This window comes from Sinocyclocheilus anshuiensis, unplaced genomic scaffold, assembly GCF_001515605.1.
Source record: "Sinocyclocheilus anshuiensis isolate Anshui unplaced genomic scaffold, SAMN03320099.WGS_v1.1 scaffold654, whole genome shotgun sequence".
NCBI classification, from domain to species: domain Eukaryota; kingdom Metazoa; phylum Chordata; class Actinopteri; order Cypriniformes; family Cyprinidae; genus Sinocyclocheilus; species Sinocyclocheilus anshuiensis.
The window spans coordinates 102,669-113,866 of record NW_015544152.1 but is presented as its reverse complement, the minus strand read 5'-3'; the positions used below and the strand labels follow the sequence as shown (position 1 = coordinate 113,866).

The window sequence follows — 11,198 nt, the reverse complement described above, 5'->3', positions numbered from 1 at the left end:
TACAGACACACACACACACACACACACACACACACACACACAGCATAATGCACTTAAAAAAAAAAGTTGAACTTTAGACTCACCATTGGTATCCCAAAAGGCCTCAAAATTCTTGAAACTACAATAGACTGAGCTGACCCAGATTCTCCGATGATAGCAAGCAGTGGACCAGCACCTTCACACATAGGACTATTTTCCCCATTTGGCCCATTTAGAACAGCTACTGCTGATCTCTGCCCTGTCAGAGGGTATGCACATGAGTCAAAAATTTTGTAACCCAGACTGTAGTTAGGCAGGAGATCGGCTCGCTTGTTTATTTCCTCTACAGCAAGTTTCATAGTAAGGGCCCAGCGGAAAGCTCTCGGATCAAATCTACGGATGAAGAAAACAGAAGTAAGGACATAAAGGACAAGCAGGTTTACATATTTCTAGCAAAACACACTTTCAAGATGTTTATATTCAAGATGTTCTCTATGCAGTTAAAAATAAATAAAATTAATTAATTAAACTTTGTTACTCACCCATTACATTTGACTGGCCCCGGTTTGTAAGTACAGTTAAGGTCTGGCATTTCCTGATTGTAGTGCAATGGAAAAATACCACCTATTACATAATCTCCATTTGCCATAAGGCCTGGCTCAAAATCATTTTGCAGTACACATTTTGAAGTATGTCCAGGAGTGAGTGCACTGAGATGATGAATCAGAAGCCATGGGAGCAGGACTGTCATGCTCTCTAATGCCTGCATCCCTTAGCATGACTACAGTGGGTAAGATACCCTGTTATATATACCAGACACAGGTCTTAATGCATCTCATTATGCATCACAGTCATATGTCATCAGTAGGATTCAAAATACTCATATTTATAAACATGCTTTATTAATATGCTTCCTTTTTACAACACTAGCACAACCCATGGCCATACATATTGTATTCATTAGAAAGACAATAATTAGTTTTAGTGTAATGCAGTGTATGTTAGTTTTAGCATATAAGAATGTATACAGGCTGATTGTTTGCTCCATATCCCTATATGAACATATCACATTAGAGTAAACATAGCATATCATATTAGATGAGCTTTGTTCATTTAAACTATATTCCTATACTTTTTTTTTTATTCAATATCCCAAACACCTTATATATCATTTAATAACTTTTCCCATGAGATGTTGCTTGGTGTTCTTCTCAGGCTTCAGTAAAATAATGTAACATTTGGGGGCAAATAAGCAGAGAAGGAGGCCAAAACTAGAAGCTAAAATAGCAAAAATCTCCACAGCAGTTGTAAATTTACCAGGTTGGCTGACATATGCAGGTACAAATGCTAGCCACACTGCACAAAATATAAGCATGCTGAAGGTGATGTATTTGGCCTCATTAAAATTGCCTGGCAACTTCCGGGCCAGAAAAGCCAGAATAAAACAGACACAAGCCAAAAGACCAATATATCCCAGCACACACCAGAAGGCCAGATCAGAGCCCACACTGCAATCCAGGATGATTTTGGACTGTTGATATTTAGTGTTTCTATAGGGGAAAGGAGGGGATATTGTAAGCCAAGCAGTACATATGATCACCTGGACCAGAGTGCAGCAGAAGATGATTATTCTCTGCTGTGAGGGGCCCAACCATTTCATTATATTGTTTCCAGGTCGGGTAGCTGTAAAAGCTGCCAACACAACTAAAGTCTTGCCCAGGATGCAGGAGATGCAGAGAGAGAAAGTGATGCTGAAGGCAGTGTGTCGAAGCATGCAGGACCAGGATGTGGGTTCCCCAATAAACACCAAAGCACATAGAAAACACAGAGTCAAGGACAGCAGGATGAAGAAACTGAGTTCTGAGTTATTCACACGGACTATAGGGGTTCCTCTGTTGTACAAAAATATCAGCAACACTGTGACAGTCAGAAAGGCTCCGACAACAGCTATCACAGTCAGGGTGATACCCATTGCATCATGGGAGAGAAACTCCACAACTTTTGGGACACACACTGTTCCGTTTGCATTGGACCAGTAGTCTTCAGGGCATGGCATACAATCTATCGAATCTATAAAAATAAAAACAAACAAACAAACAAACAAACAATAAACAAACAAACAAACAGATAAATAAATAATAATAATAATGACAACACGTCAATGCATTTAAAGTTACATTAATGACAGTATAAACAAACCTGTCTGATTACTGATCTTGCCACTCTCACATGGAACACAGTCAAAGCAGCACAGAGGTTGCCCACGACGGGCAGCAGTCCTGAATCCTGGGACACAGTTATTATTGCACATCCTCATTTGTAAGTCGCTTTGGATAAAAGTGTCTGATAAATGACTAAATAAATATATATATATATATATATATATATACACACACAGTGGTGTCCAAATTATTAGAACACTAGTATTTTCACCAGCTTAAAAATGGTTTTACGTCAGTTATTTATATCTTTTGCTGTAGTGTGTCAGTAGGAAATATCAGTTTACCTTTCCAAACATTATTTTTGTCATTAATTGTAAAAATCCAGTGAGATTTTTGACAACTGCCAGTGCTCCACACTGATCTGATCTCATCATCATCATCATCCAGTCTGTCTGGAATGAGATGAAGAAACAGAACAATCTGAGACAGACTAAATCCAGAAGAAACCTACCTGCAAAGCTACAGTACTGCTACATTTTTAGGCACTTTTGTAAAAATGTTGTAAAATGAGGATGCTGTCAAAAATAATGTCATAGATAGACTTTCTTTATTAAGTAACGTTTGTTCAAGTAACAAGTAACAAGTATCAAGTAACGTCTATTAACTAAATTAAATCAACATTTCATCCTTTGCGTTTAAAGTAGCTTTTGCCCTATAGGTGCACTTGCGCATAGTTTTTCAGGTAGCTTTGGAAATATAAACTGATATTTCCTACTGACACACCACAGCAAAAGTTAACACTATTATATATATATACTGTATATATATATATATATATATATGTGTGTGTGTGTGTGTGTGTGTGTGTGTGTGCGTTTATGATAATAGGGGCACAAGGACTATATACTATAGTGTGAGTTATATTATTAGAACAACAGATGGCACTGCAGTGCACAGTCAACACCTTGCCTTGTTATGTTGGTTAGACCACATAATGGCCTGCTCCTCAATCACCAGTTCTCTCCCGGAATGCTGAGCACCGTCATAGAGGCCTACTTTAACAAACTGAATATCTCCACTCGTGTGTCTTTGCCAGTTTATCAAATCATAATATGGAACTGAGTCACCATTATTATCAAATTTAACATTTTCTCCAGCTATTGAGAACGAAACATCCTCAAGGTAATTTTGAAGCTTTGGAATATGTTTTCAAAAAAAGAGAAACAGAGACACAGTTACATTTGCAATTTAAAAAAGTAACATAATTTGAAAACATTTCAAGAAGAACATTTTAACATTTAATATAATTAGCCAGTTTCAATCAGACCATAAAACAGTTTTACCTGCCATGGAAACACATTGTTAAGGTTTGCACATGAGAAATTCTCAAATGGTCCATTTCCAGGTTTACAGTGAATGAGATTATGTAGAGAATGAGCAAAGGCATACACTGCTTTATATACATTGTAGGCCACACGAGGGCTGGATGTGTTCATGTAGGCAGAGTGTTCTTGTCTGAGAGTTTCCTTTCCTGTGCAGGAGGGCAAATGACTGTTCAAGCTGGTTGTGGAGGGAGAACAACCATAGAGAGCCTCCCACAACTCCTGAACTTGAAGGTTAGAAGGGTACCTTTCTGGGGTCACTGTTTTGAGGTAATTCTGAAGACCTGGGATGTGGCCTTGACGTATTGCAAACCCAATTGTGCCATCTAAGAATGGATATGTTTCTGCTAACATTGAAGCTGTAACCCAAGCCTCACTTGCAATCCATTGAATTCCTGTGATATTTTTAGTCACAAACTCTCTTAAGAAAGGATACAATTCCCCTTCTACTGAAAAAACAACAACTACCTTAGCTGTGGATTCCTTCATTACTTTAAGAATCTTTAGGACTCGTTCTTGAGTATAGTCTTTAGGGATCATTTCATGATAGGCCAGACAAATGTTAGTATTTTCAATTTCTCGCTTTAAGCCTTGTAAAGCAAACCTGCCATAGTCATGGTCTTCAGTCACCATACCAATCCATGTCCAGCCAAACCTTTTTAAGAGTTGTGCAATAGCTTTGACCTGGTAATCATCATTGGGAACCACTCTGAAAAATGTTGGGAACTGCTTCCGATTACTTAGACAAGAGCAGGTTGAAAAATAGCTTATCTATAAAACAGAAAATAAAAATCCATAAAATTTCATTAAGAAGAAGAAGAAGAAGAAGAAGATAATGCAAAACACTCACCATGGGTATTTGGAAGGGTTGCACAGTTCTGGAGAGAACAATGGACTGTGAGGATCCAGATTCCCCTATTAATCCTAATAAGGGGCCAGCCCCAGAGCACATAGAACTCTGAACAACATCCCCTCCATTCAGTACTGCCAGGATTGCTTTCTGAGCAGTCACAGGAGTGGAGCAAGAGTCAAAAATTCTGTAAGACAGTGTATGATTTGACAGGAGGTCTTTTCTGTTGTTTATCTCCTCCACTGCAAGCTTCATAGAGAGAGCCCAGCGGAAAGCTCTTGGATCAAACCTGAATTTAAATTCACAAAAAAATAGCTTTGTAAATTTGCTTAGAACATTGGTTGGACATCTTATAATCTTGCAAATGGAATAACAATTAAACAGTTTATAAAACATTAAACTGCCCACAAATTATTTGAAAATAACAAATGTCCTTACCCTTGACACTGTGCTGCTAAAGGTCTCTTTATGTAGTCTGTTGGAGGAAGCTCTACTCTATAATGTAAAGGAAACATTCCTCCTATTGTGAAGTCTCCACTAGTCATGAACACTGGCAGATCAAAGTCATCCTGTGGGGAACAGTTTAAAGTAACAGCTGCACTGGAAAGGTGAAATAAAGACACAAAAAGGTAAATCATTGTTCTATCAAGCTCTACAAAAAAAAAGAGCTAAGAGGTGTTTCTATCTCCCAAGGTTTTATATAGTTACTCAACTTGCATATCATTATGTATGACTTATTCTTTGGTCACGTGAAGTGTAATAGCACCCAAGATGCAGCAAAGAAATGAATATGTAAGACCTCATTTAACATACTATCCCTCATCAAACATTAAACCTACTCTATGTAACTTTTTTTCTTCAAAATTAAACACTTTACATAATAATAAAACACATAAAACAATCTTCCAAAAAGTGTTTTGCTTAACCCCATATTAGAATGTCAAGCCAAAAATTATTAATATTTTTGTTATTTCACAGGAAATTTAGTACTTTCATCATTTTTTCTGTGCGTGTTTATGTCATATCCGTAAATAAAAAGATCTGGGCCCGTATTCACAAAACATCTTAAGGCTAAAAGTAGCTCAAACTCGCTGATTTAGGAGAAAATCGTAAAAATAATGGGTGTTTCGGTCCTAAATTTAGGACTCTGACATTTTTTGCTCTAAGAGTATTTCACAAAGCATTTTAACAGTAAAACTAGCTCCTAAATCTGTGTAACGTTAGGAGTAGTGAAGAGGACTCCTAAGTCACTAAGACCAAGCCACAGACTATTCCTAAAATGGCTGTTGCCGGCAATCTGCCTTGGAATATAAACATTTTAGAAACATTTGATGATAATGAGCTTTTAAAAAGGTATATCGCCTTAATTGCGGGGGTATTATGACTGTTGTAGAACTTGTCTGAGACAATTTTCCTTTGATTACCCTTACCAAAAAGTAGTATACTTCAAGTTTATTTTAGTAAGAATACTTAAGTAAAGTTCAAGTATATTTTTAAGTATTGTTTATGTAGTAAGTATACAAATATCAGTGTACTAGTAGTATACAGGTGCATCTCAATAAATTAGAATGTTGTGGAAAAGTTCATTTATTTCAGTAATTCAACTCAAATTGTGAAACTCGTGTATTAAATAAATTCAATACACACAGACTGAAGTAGTTTAAGTCTTTGGTTCTTTTAATTGTGATGATTTTGGCTCACATTTAACAAAAACCCACCAATTCATTATCTCAACAAATTAGAATACTTCATAAGACCAATAAAAAAAACATTTTTAGTGAATTGTTGGCCTTCTGGAAAGTATGTTCATTTACTGTACATGTACTCAATACTTGGTAGGGGCTCCTTTTGCTTTAATTAATGCCTCAATTCGGCGTGGCATGGAGGTAAAGACTGAATTGGATTCAGAATGATAATCAAAACGTAGATAAAGTCGATCAACACCCCAAAGCTTGACAGTTATTATTACCTCTTCATCGGTCGACATTTTATTCCATAATGTTACATAGTTTTGATACCGTTTTATGTCTGATGATCGTTTTAGATTACATGTGTAAGCATCTGTTGTTTCGGTTTCTTCTTCACTTGTGTTTTTTGGAAATTCTGTACAGAAGATGTGTACTAGCGCCCTCTACAGTATTACAATGAAAACACAGATTCTAGGAACACAAGTATATCTCAAATATATTTAGACTTTTTCTAAGTATAAGTCAAGTATACTTAAATGTCATTTTAAGTATATTTCTGAGAAGTACATGAAGCCCATTTCTGAGAAGTACATAAAAAGTAGACAAAGTATACTTTCCTAATTTTAGTTTAAAAGAAGTATACTAATAGCACACTTGAATAAACTTCTTTTCCGTAAGGGTAGCCTATATCCTTGTTTTCATTAACCAGTTGGGCAAGAAGTAACAGCTCTTCTTGCATCAAGTTTGGTTTTCTTTTACACTTGCATGTCTTACTATCAGCCATGATTATTCTACTCTGTTAATTAAAAGGCTGTTTATATGCATATTCACTAATTGTTTACAAGAAGCATACATGTAAGAGGCTGATAATTAGCTGAACATATACTTGCTTAATTGGTGAATTTTAGCTTGCATTTTAAAATATTTATTTGAATGTGGCAATTAACATTGTTATTTTTAAATAGGGCTGTGCAATTAATCGCATGCAATTGTCATGCGCATCTCGTCAGTAAAGCCGGTTCCGTGATTAGCAGTAAATCTCCATCACCTGTTTTCAGATGGAGCGGCATTTACTACACAGATCCATAGGTCACTGACAATTAGGCAATATCGCGTTCATTATCGCAGATGAACCCGGCTTTACTGACGAGATGCGCATGACAATGGCATGCGATTAATTGCACAGCCCTATTTTTAAACCTTTATTTGAATATGGCAACATAAAATCGTGCTCTACAATATTTCTATGTATAAATCTCTGACAGAGCCTGCCCCTATCAGCCAATCACAGATAAAATATTTTGTGAATACGTTCATTATTTTCACTCAATTTAATTAGATTTTTAGCACCCCCTCTGAACTGTTAAGCCCCTCCTTAGCACCCCTAACAAAAAAATCCTGGAGCCACCACTGATCCTCATACAGTGATCCTCACCATGTGAGTAATGCGTGACCTCATTGTGAGTTTAAAATTTTCAGCAGGTTGAGAGGAGGCAGTTCAAATATCGGTCACCGGGGATAAGATCATCTACATCTTGAATAATATTACTAAAAGTTTCGCACCTACAGCACACATTACATACATTGATGCAGAAATGTAGATATGTTCTACATGTCTAAAGTATATAGAGAGATAAACTGTATAAACTCCTTGATTTTGTGTAACAACTTAAAATATAATCTGCATATACAATAAACTATAGTACAATCATTTTACATCTCTCTACAGAAAGGATTTTACAGGTTTTAATAAAATATTATTTAATAACATTAGTAAGCTACCTAAGCATATTTCCAGTATGTGCCTCAGGCTTGCAAAGTATCATAAACTCCTTCATCAGCATCTACGGTAATCATCGGCATACTTCGACAGTTCAACAGTTAGCAAACTTTGGCTGTGCGTCTTGCGTCATCAGCCCGGAACTAAAGTTTGATTCAGTTCGGTTACTTCCTATAAACAGGCTCAAAGAAAAATTTGTTCAGAAATCGAACAACAAATTTGAAGCAAAAGCAATAATTACAGCATATATCATTAAGGAGTGGCAACAAAAATGGGAAACGTGAAACACAGGGCGTCATCTTTATAAAATACAGCGAGAAGTATGAGTAGTGAGGAAATCGTCTCGAGTTACTCATGTAACCATGGTTCCCCGATAGGGAACGAGACGCTGCGTCCTGGTGGACACTTTGGGGAACGTCTCGGGTTACTCATGTAACCATGGTTCCCCGAGAGGGAACAAGATGCTGCGTCCTGGTGGACACTTTGGGGAACGCTGTCTGCGTGACCGGTACCTGAAGCATGCGTAAAACAACTCCAATCCTATTGGTCCACGTGGCACGTGACGTCATAAGCGGGTACCCGGAAGTATAAAAGGGGCACCTGCTGAATACGTCACCAACTCAGTTGTCTGAGGAGACGTAAACAGGCAGGCCGAAGGCATGGCAAAGGGACATGCCTCTCGGGGAACCATGGTTACATGAGTAACCCGAGACTTTCCCCTTCTAGGGAACTCAACGCTGCATCCTGGTGGACACTTTGGGGAACGATATCCAGTCACGCCATGCCGAGGCGCATGCCTGTCCACCAGGTGAGAGAGCACCAACGAGGTGACAGACATACACCAAACCTATCCTCAGAAAGGGGCCAAGCCACTGACGCCTCGGGCCGCTCACATAACTTGGTAAAATGAGGAAGCCCAATACCAGATAAGGTTGAACACCCTAACCAAGCTAAGAACACAGCCATCCTCAGATAGCTATGCTATGTGAGCAATAGTAGCCAGATACATAAGACCACTGAGAGGCTGGAAGCCTAGAGGAGTTATAAAGATTGCCACCAACAATCTCAGCAAGGACACAGCTATCCGCAGATAGCTATATCCAAAGGGTCTTATGAAAAGGACCTTCCTAAAGAGGATTGCCACCAACAATCCCAGCAAGGACACAGCTATCCGCAGATAGCTATATCCAAAGGGTCTTATGAAAAGGACCTTCCTAAAGAGCTGCCCAGACCAAGGCAACGACTATCTACTTAAACCCTGCAGGGGAGATAGCACTGTCTAAGCTAGGGCTCAGGGAGACCGCTACTTAAAACCCCTAGGAAGGGGAGCAGTCACATAGCTATCCACAGATAGCTATATCAAAGTGCGCAGGGTGCCTAGCGTGCACACTTACCACAATGTGGATTTTAGAAAGCGCACAGAAGCTAGCGTGTACGCTTACCATAAACATGGATTTTAGGAATAGTAGAACAGGAGGGGACCAACTGAGACTACCCAGACCACAAAGAGTGGGCTGTCTACTTGCAACCCTAGCAGAGGAGCCAGCACTGTCTAGGTAGGGCTCAAGAAGACCTCTACTTAAAACCCTAAGAAGGGGAGCAATCACCGAGCTATCCACAGCTGGTCCCACACAGCTAGCCTGAAAAATCCCGGTAAGCCCTCCTATGAGGCTGGAGTGGGGCCCAAGGAGAACCGGGGCCAGAACCAACTCAGAGAATGGGAACAAAGTCGAGCGTGTAACCCATACCATACAAGATTTTAGAAAAGTGCACAGGGTGCCTAGCCTGCACACTTCCCACAATGTGGATTTTAGAAAGCACACAGAAGCTAGCGTGTACGCTTACCATAAACATAGATTTTAGGAATAGTAGAACAGGAGGGGACCGACTGAGACTACCCAGACCACCAAGAGTGGGCTGTCTACTTGCAACCCTAGCAGGGGAGACAGCACTGTCTAGGTAGGGCTCAAGGAGACCACTACTTAAAACCCTAAAAAGGGGAGCAATCACCGAGCTACCAGCAGCTGGTCCCACACAGCTTGCCTGTAAGCCATCCTATGAGGCTGCCCAGACCACAGGAGTGGGCTATCTACTTACAACCCTTGCAGGGGAGATAGCGCTATCTAGGTGAGGGCTCAGGGAGACCGCTACTTAAGACCCTAGGAAGGGGAGCAGTCACTGAGCTAGCACATAGATATCCTCAGATAGCTATGTGTGTAGGAAGGGCTACCAGAGGTGGAACAGACTGAAACTACCCAGACCACGGAGAGTGGGCTGTCTACTTACGACCCAGAGAGGGGAGACAGCACTGTCTAGGTAAGGGCTCAAGGAGACCGCTACTTAAAAACCCTAGGCAGGGGAGCAATCACCGAGCTAGCACATGGCTGTCCTCAGATAGTTAGACTCTAGGAAAGGGGACCTCTACAACTACCTTGGCCGAAATATAACCACCCTTATGTGGCTATACTAAGGAGGTCCCCAATCCGTGTCAGTCCCACAGTACGCTAGCTTTTCGTTCACCAATATATTGAGCAGAGGCTCACAATAGGAAGATCCAGACCATAGTAATGTTTCGCTAAGGAGCGAACACATAAAAACCATAGTCCAGATCAAAGCCTGATGCAAGCAACGGCCATAACACTAGGTGGCTGGACACAGCTATCCTCAAATAGCAATTCCCTCAGATAAGGCTGAAGTTCGCCTAGGCCATGAAGTGGGCCATCTACCTAAAACCCAAACGGGAGACAGCGCAGTCTCTTTCAGTAACTATACAAGCATGTTTTGTGGAAGCATGGATGCATAAATTGTTTCATATTTTGTTTAACTAATAGTTATTTTCACCTGTTAGGTTGTTAGCAATTGATTGCATTAACATATTGTTCTCTGTGTTTCAGAATGTGTCAAGTCTTTCCAAGGGGACAAATAAATAGAAGTTAAGAATCAAAAAGTAGTCACCAAAACAACACCAGAAGCAGAATGTATCTTTGAAGGAAATAAATGATGTAATTCTATGTTTGTGATATTACTGACCAATATTAGAGAACTTTTAGATCACAGTTAACTCACACTAAACAAACAGAATGAGTTTAACACAATGATATGACAGTAGTCTCATGTTGAGCTTACAATATGAATACACAGTGAGTGTGTTGTGACCTCACATTGACCATAGTATGAGCACACAGTGAGTGCGCTGTGCAGTTACACTTTTAGCTAGCTGTGACCTCACATTGTGACCACATCATGAGTATTCTGCAGGGCTTAAAGTTCTCTGGCACCGTGCCGGATCTCCGGCGTGCGGCGTTTGGCTGCGGGAAAAAAAGATAGTCGTCCTACATTTAAAAACACTTGTTGATA

General features: G+C 39.6%; 2 protein-coding genes across 2 annotated transcripts in view; both read right to left on the bottom strand.

Annotated features, from left to right (window-relative positions):
- Nucleotides 1–748, bottom strand: part of olfcv3 (olfactory receptor C family, v3) — a 3,499-nt gene extending 2,751 nt beyond the window's left edge. Inside the window, exons 1-2 of the mRNA XM_016495024.1 lie at nucleotides 522–748; nucleotides 84–372 (exon numbers count right to left, since the gene is read on the bottom strand). Coding sequence (XP_016350510.1) covers nucleotides 84–372; nucleotides 522–748 — 516 coding nt within the window. The remainder of the gene's footprint in view (nucleotides 1–83; nucleotides 373–521) is intronic.
- Nucleotides 749–1,147: 399 nt separating this feature from the next.
- LOC107695200 (extracellular calcium-sensing receptor) lies at nucleotides 1,148–7,924 on the bottom strand. The gene is made up of 8 exons (XM_016495019.1): nucleotides 7,874–7,924; nucleotides 4,812–4,942; nucleotides 4,374–4,662; nucleotides 3,771–4,294; nucleotides 3,485–3,692; nucleotides 3,135–3,335; nucleotides 2,179–2,302; nucleotides 1,148–2,049 (listed from the first exon to the last, which is right to left on the bottom strand). The coding sequence occupies exons 1-8, from the start codon at nucleotides 7,922–7,924 to the stop codon at nucleotides 1,148–1,150; spliced, it is 2,430 nt and encodes an 809-aa protein (XP_016350505.1).
- Between the last annotated feature and the right edge of the window lie 3,274 nt (nucleotides 7,925–11,198).

Bases quoted from the DNA above. Each gene is read 5' to 3' on its own strand.
- LOC107695200 (XM_016495019.1), bottom strand. From the start codon at position 7,924: ATGCCGATGATTACCGTAGATGCTGATGAAGGAGTTTATGATACTTTG. The intron at 2,303-3,134 runs ATGTGGTCTAAC...ATCCAAAGCGAC, and splicing joins TGATTGAGGAGCAGGCCATT to TTACAAATGAGGATGTGCAA. The intron at 2,050-2,178 runs GTTTGTTTATAC...TTATTTTTATAG, and splicing joins CAAGATCAGTAATCAGACAG to ATTCGATAGATTGTATGCCA.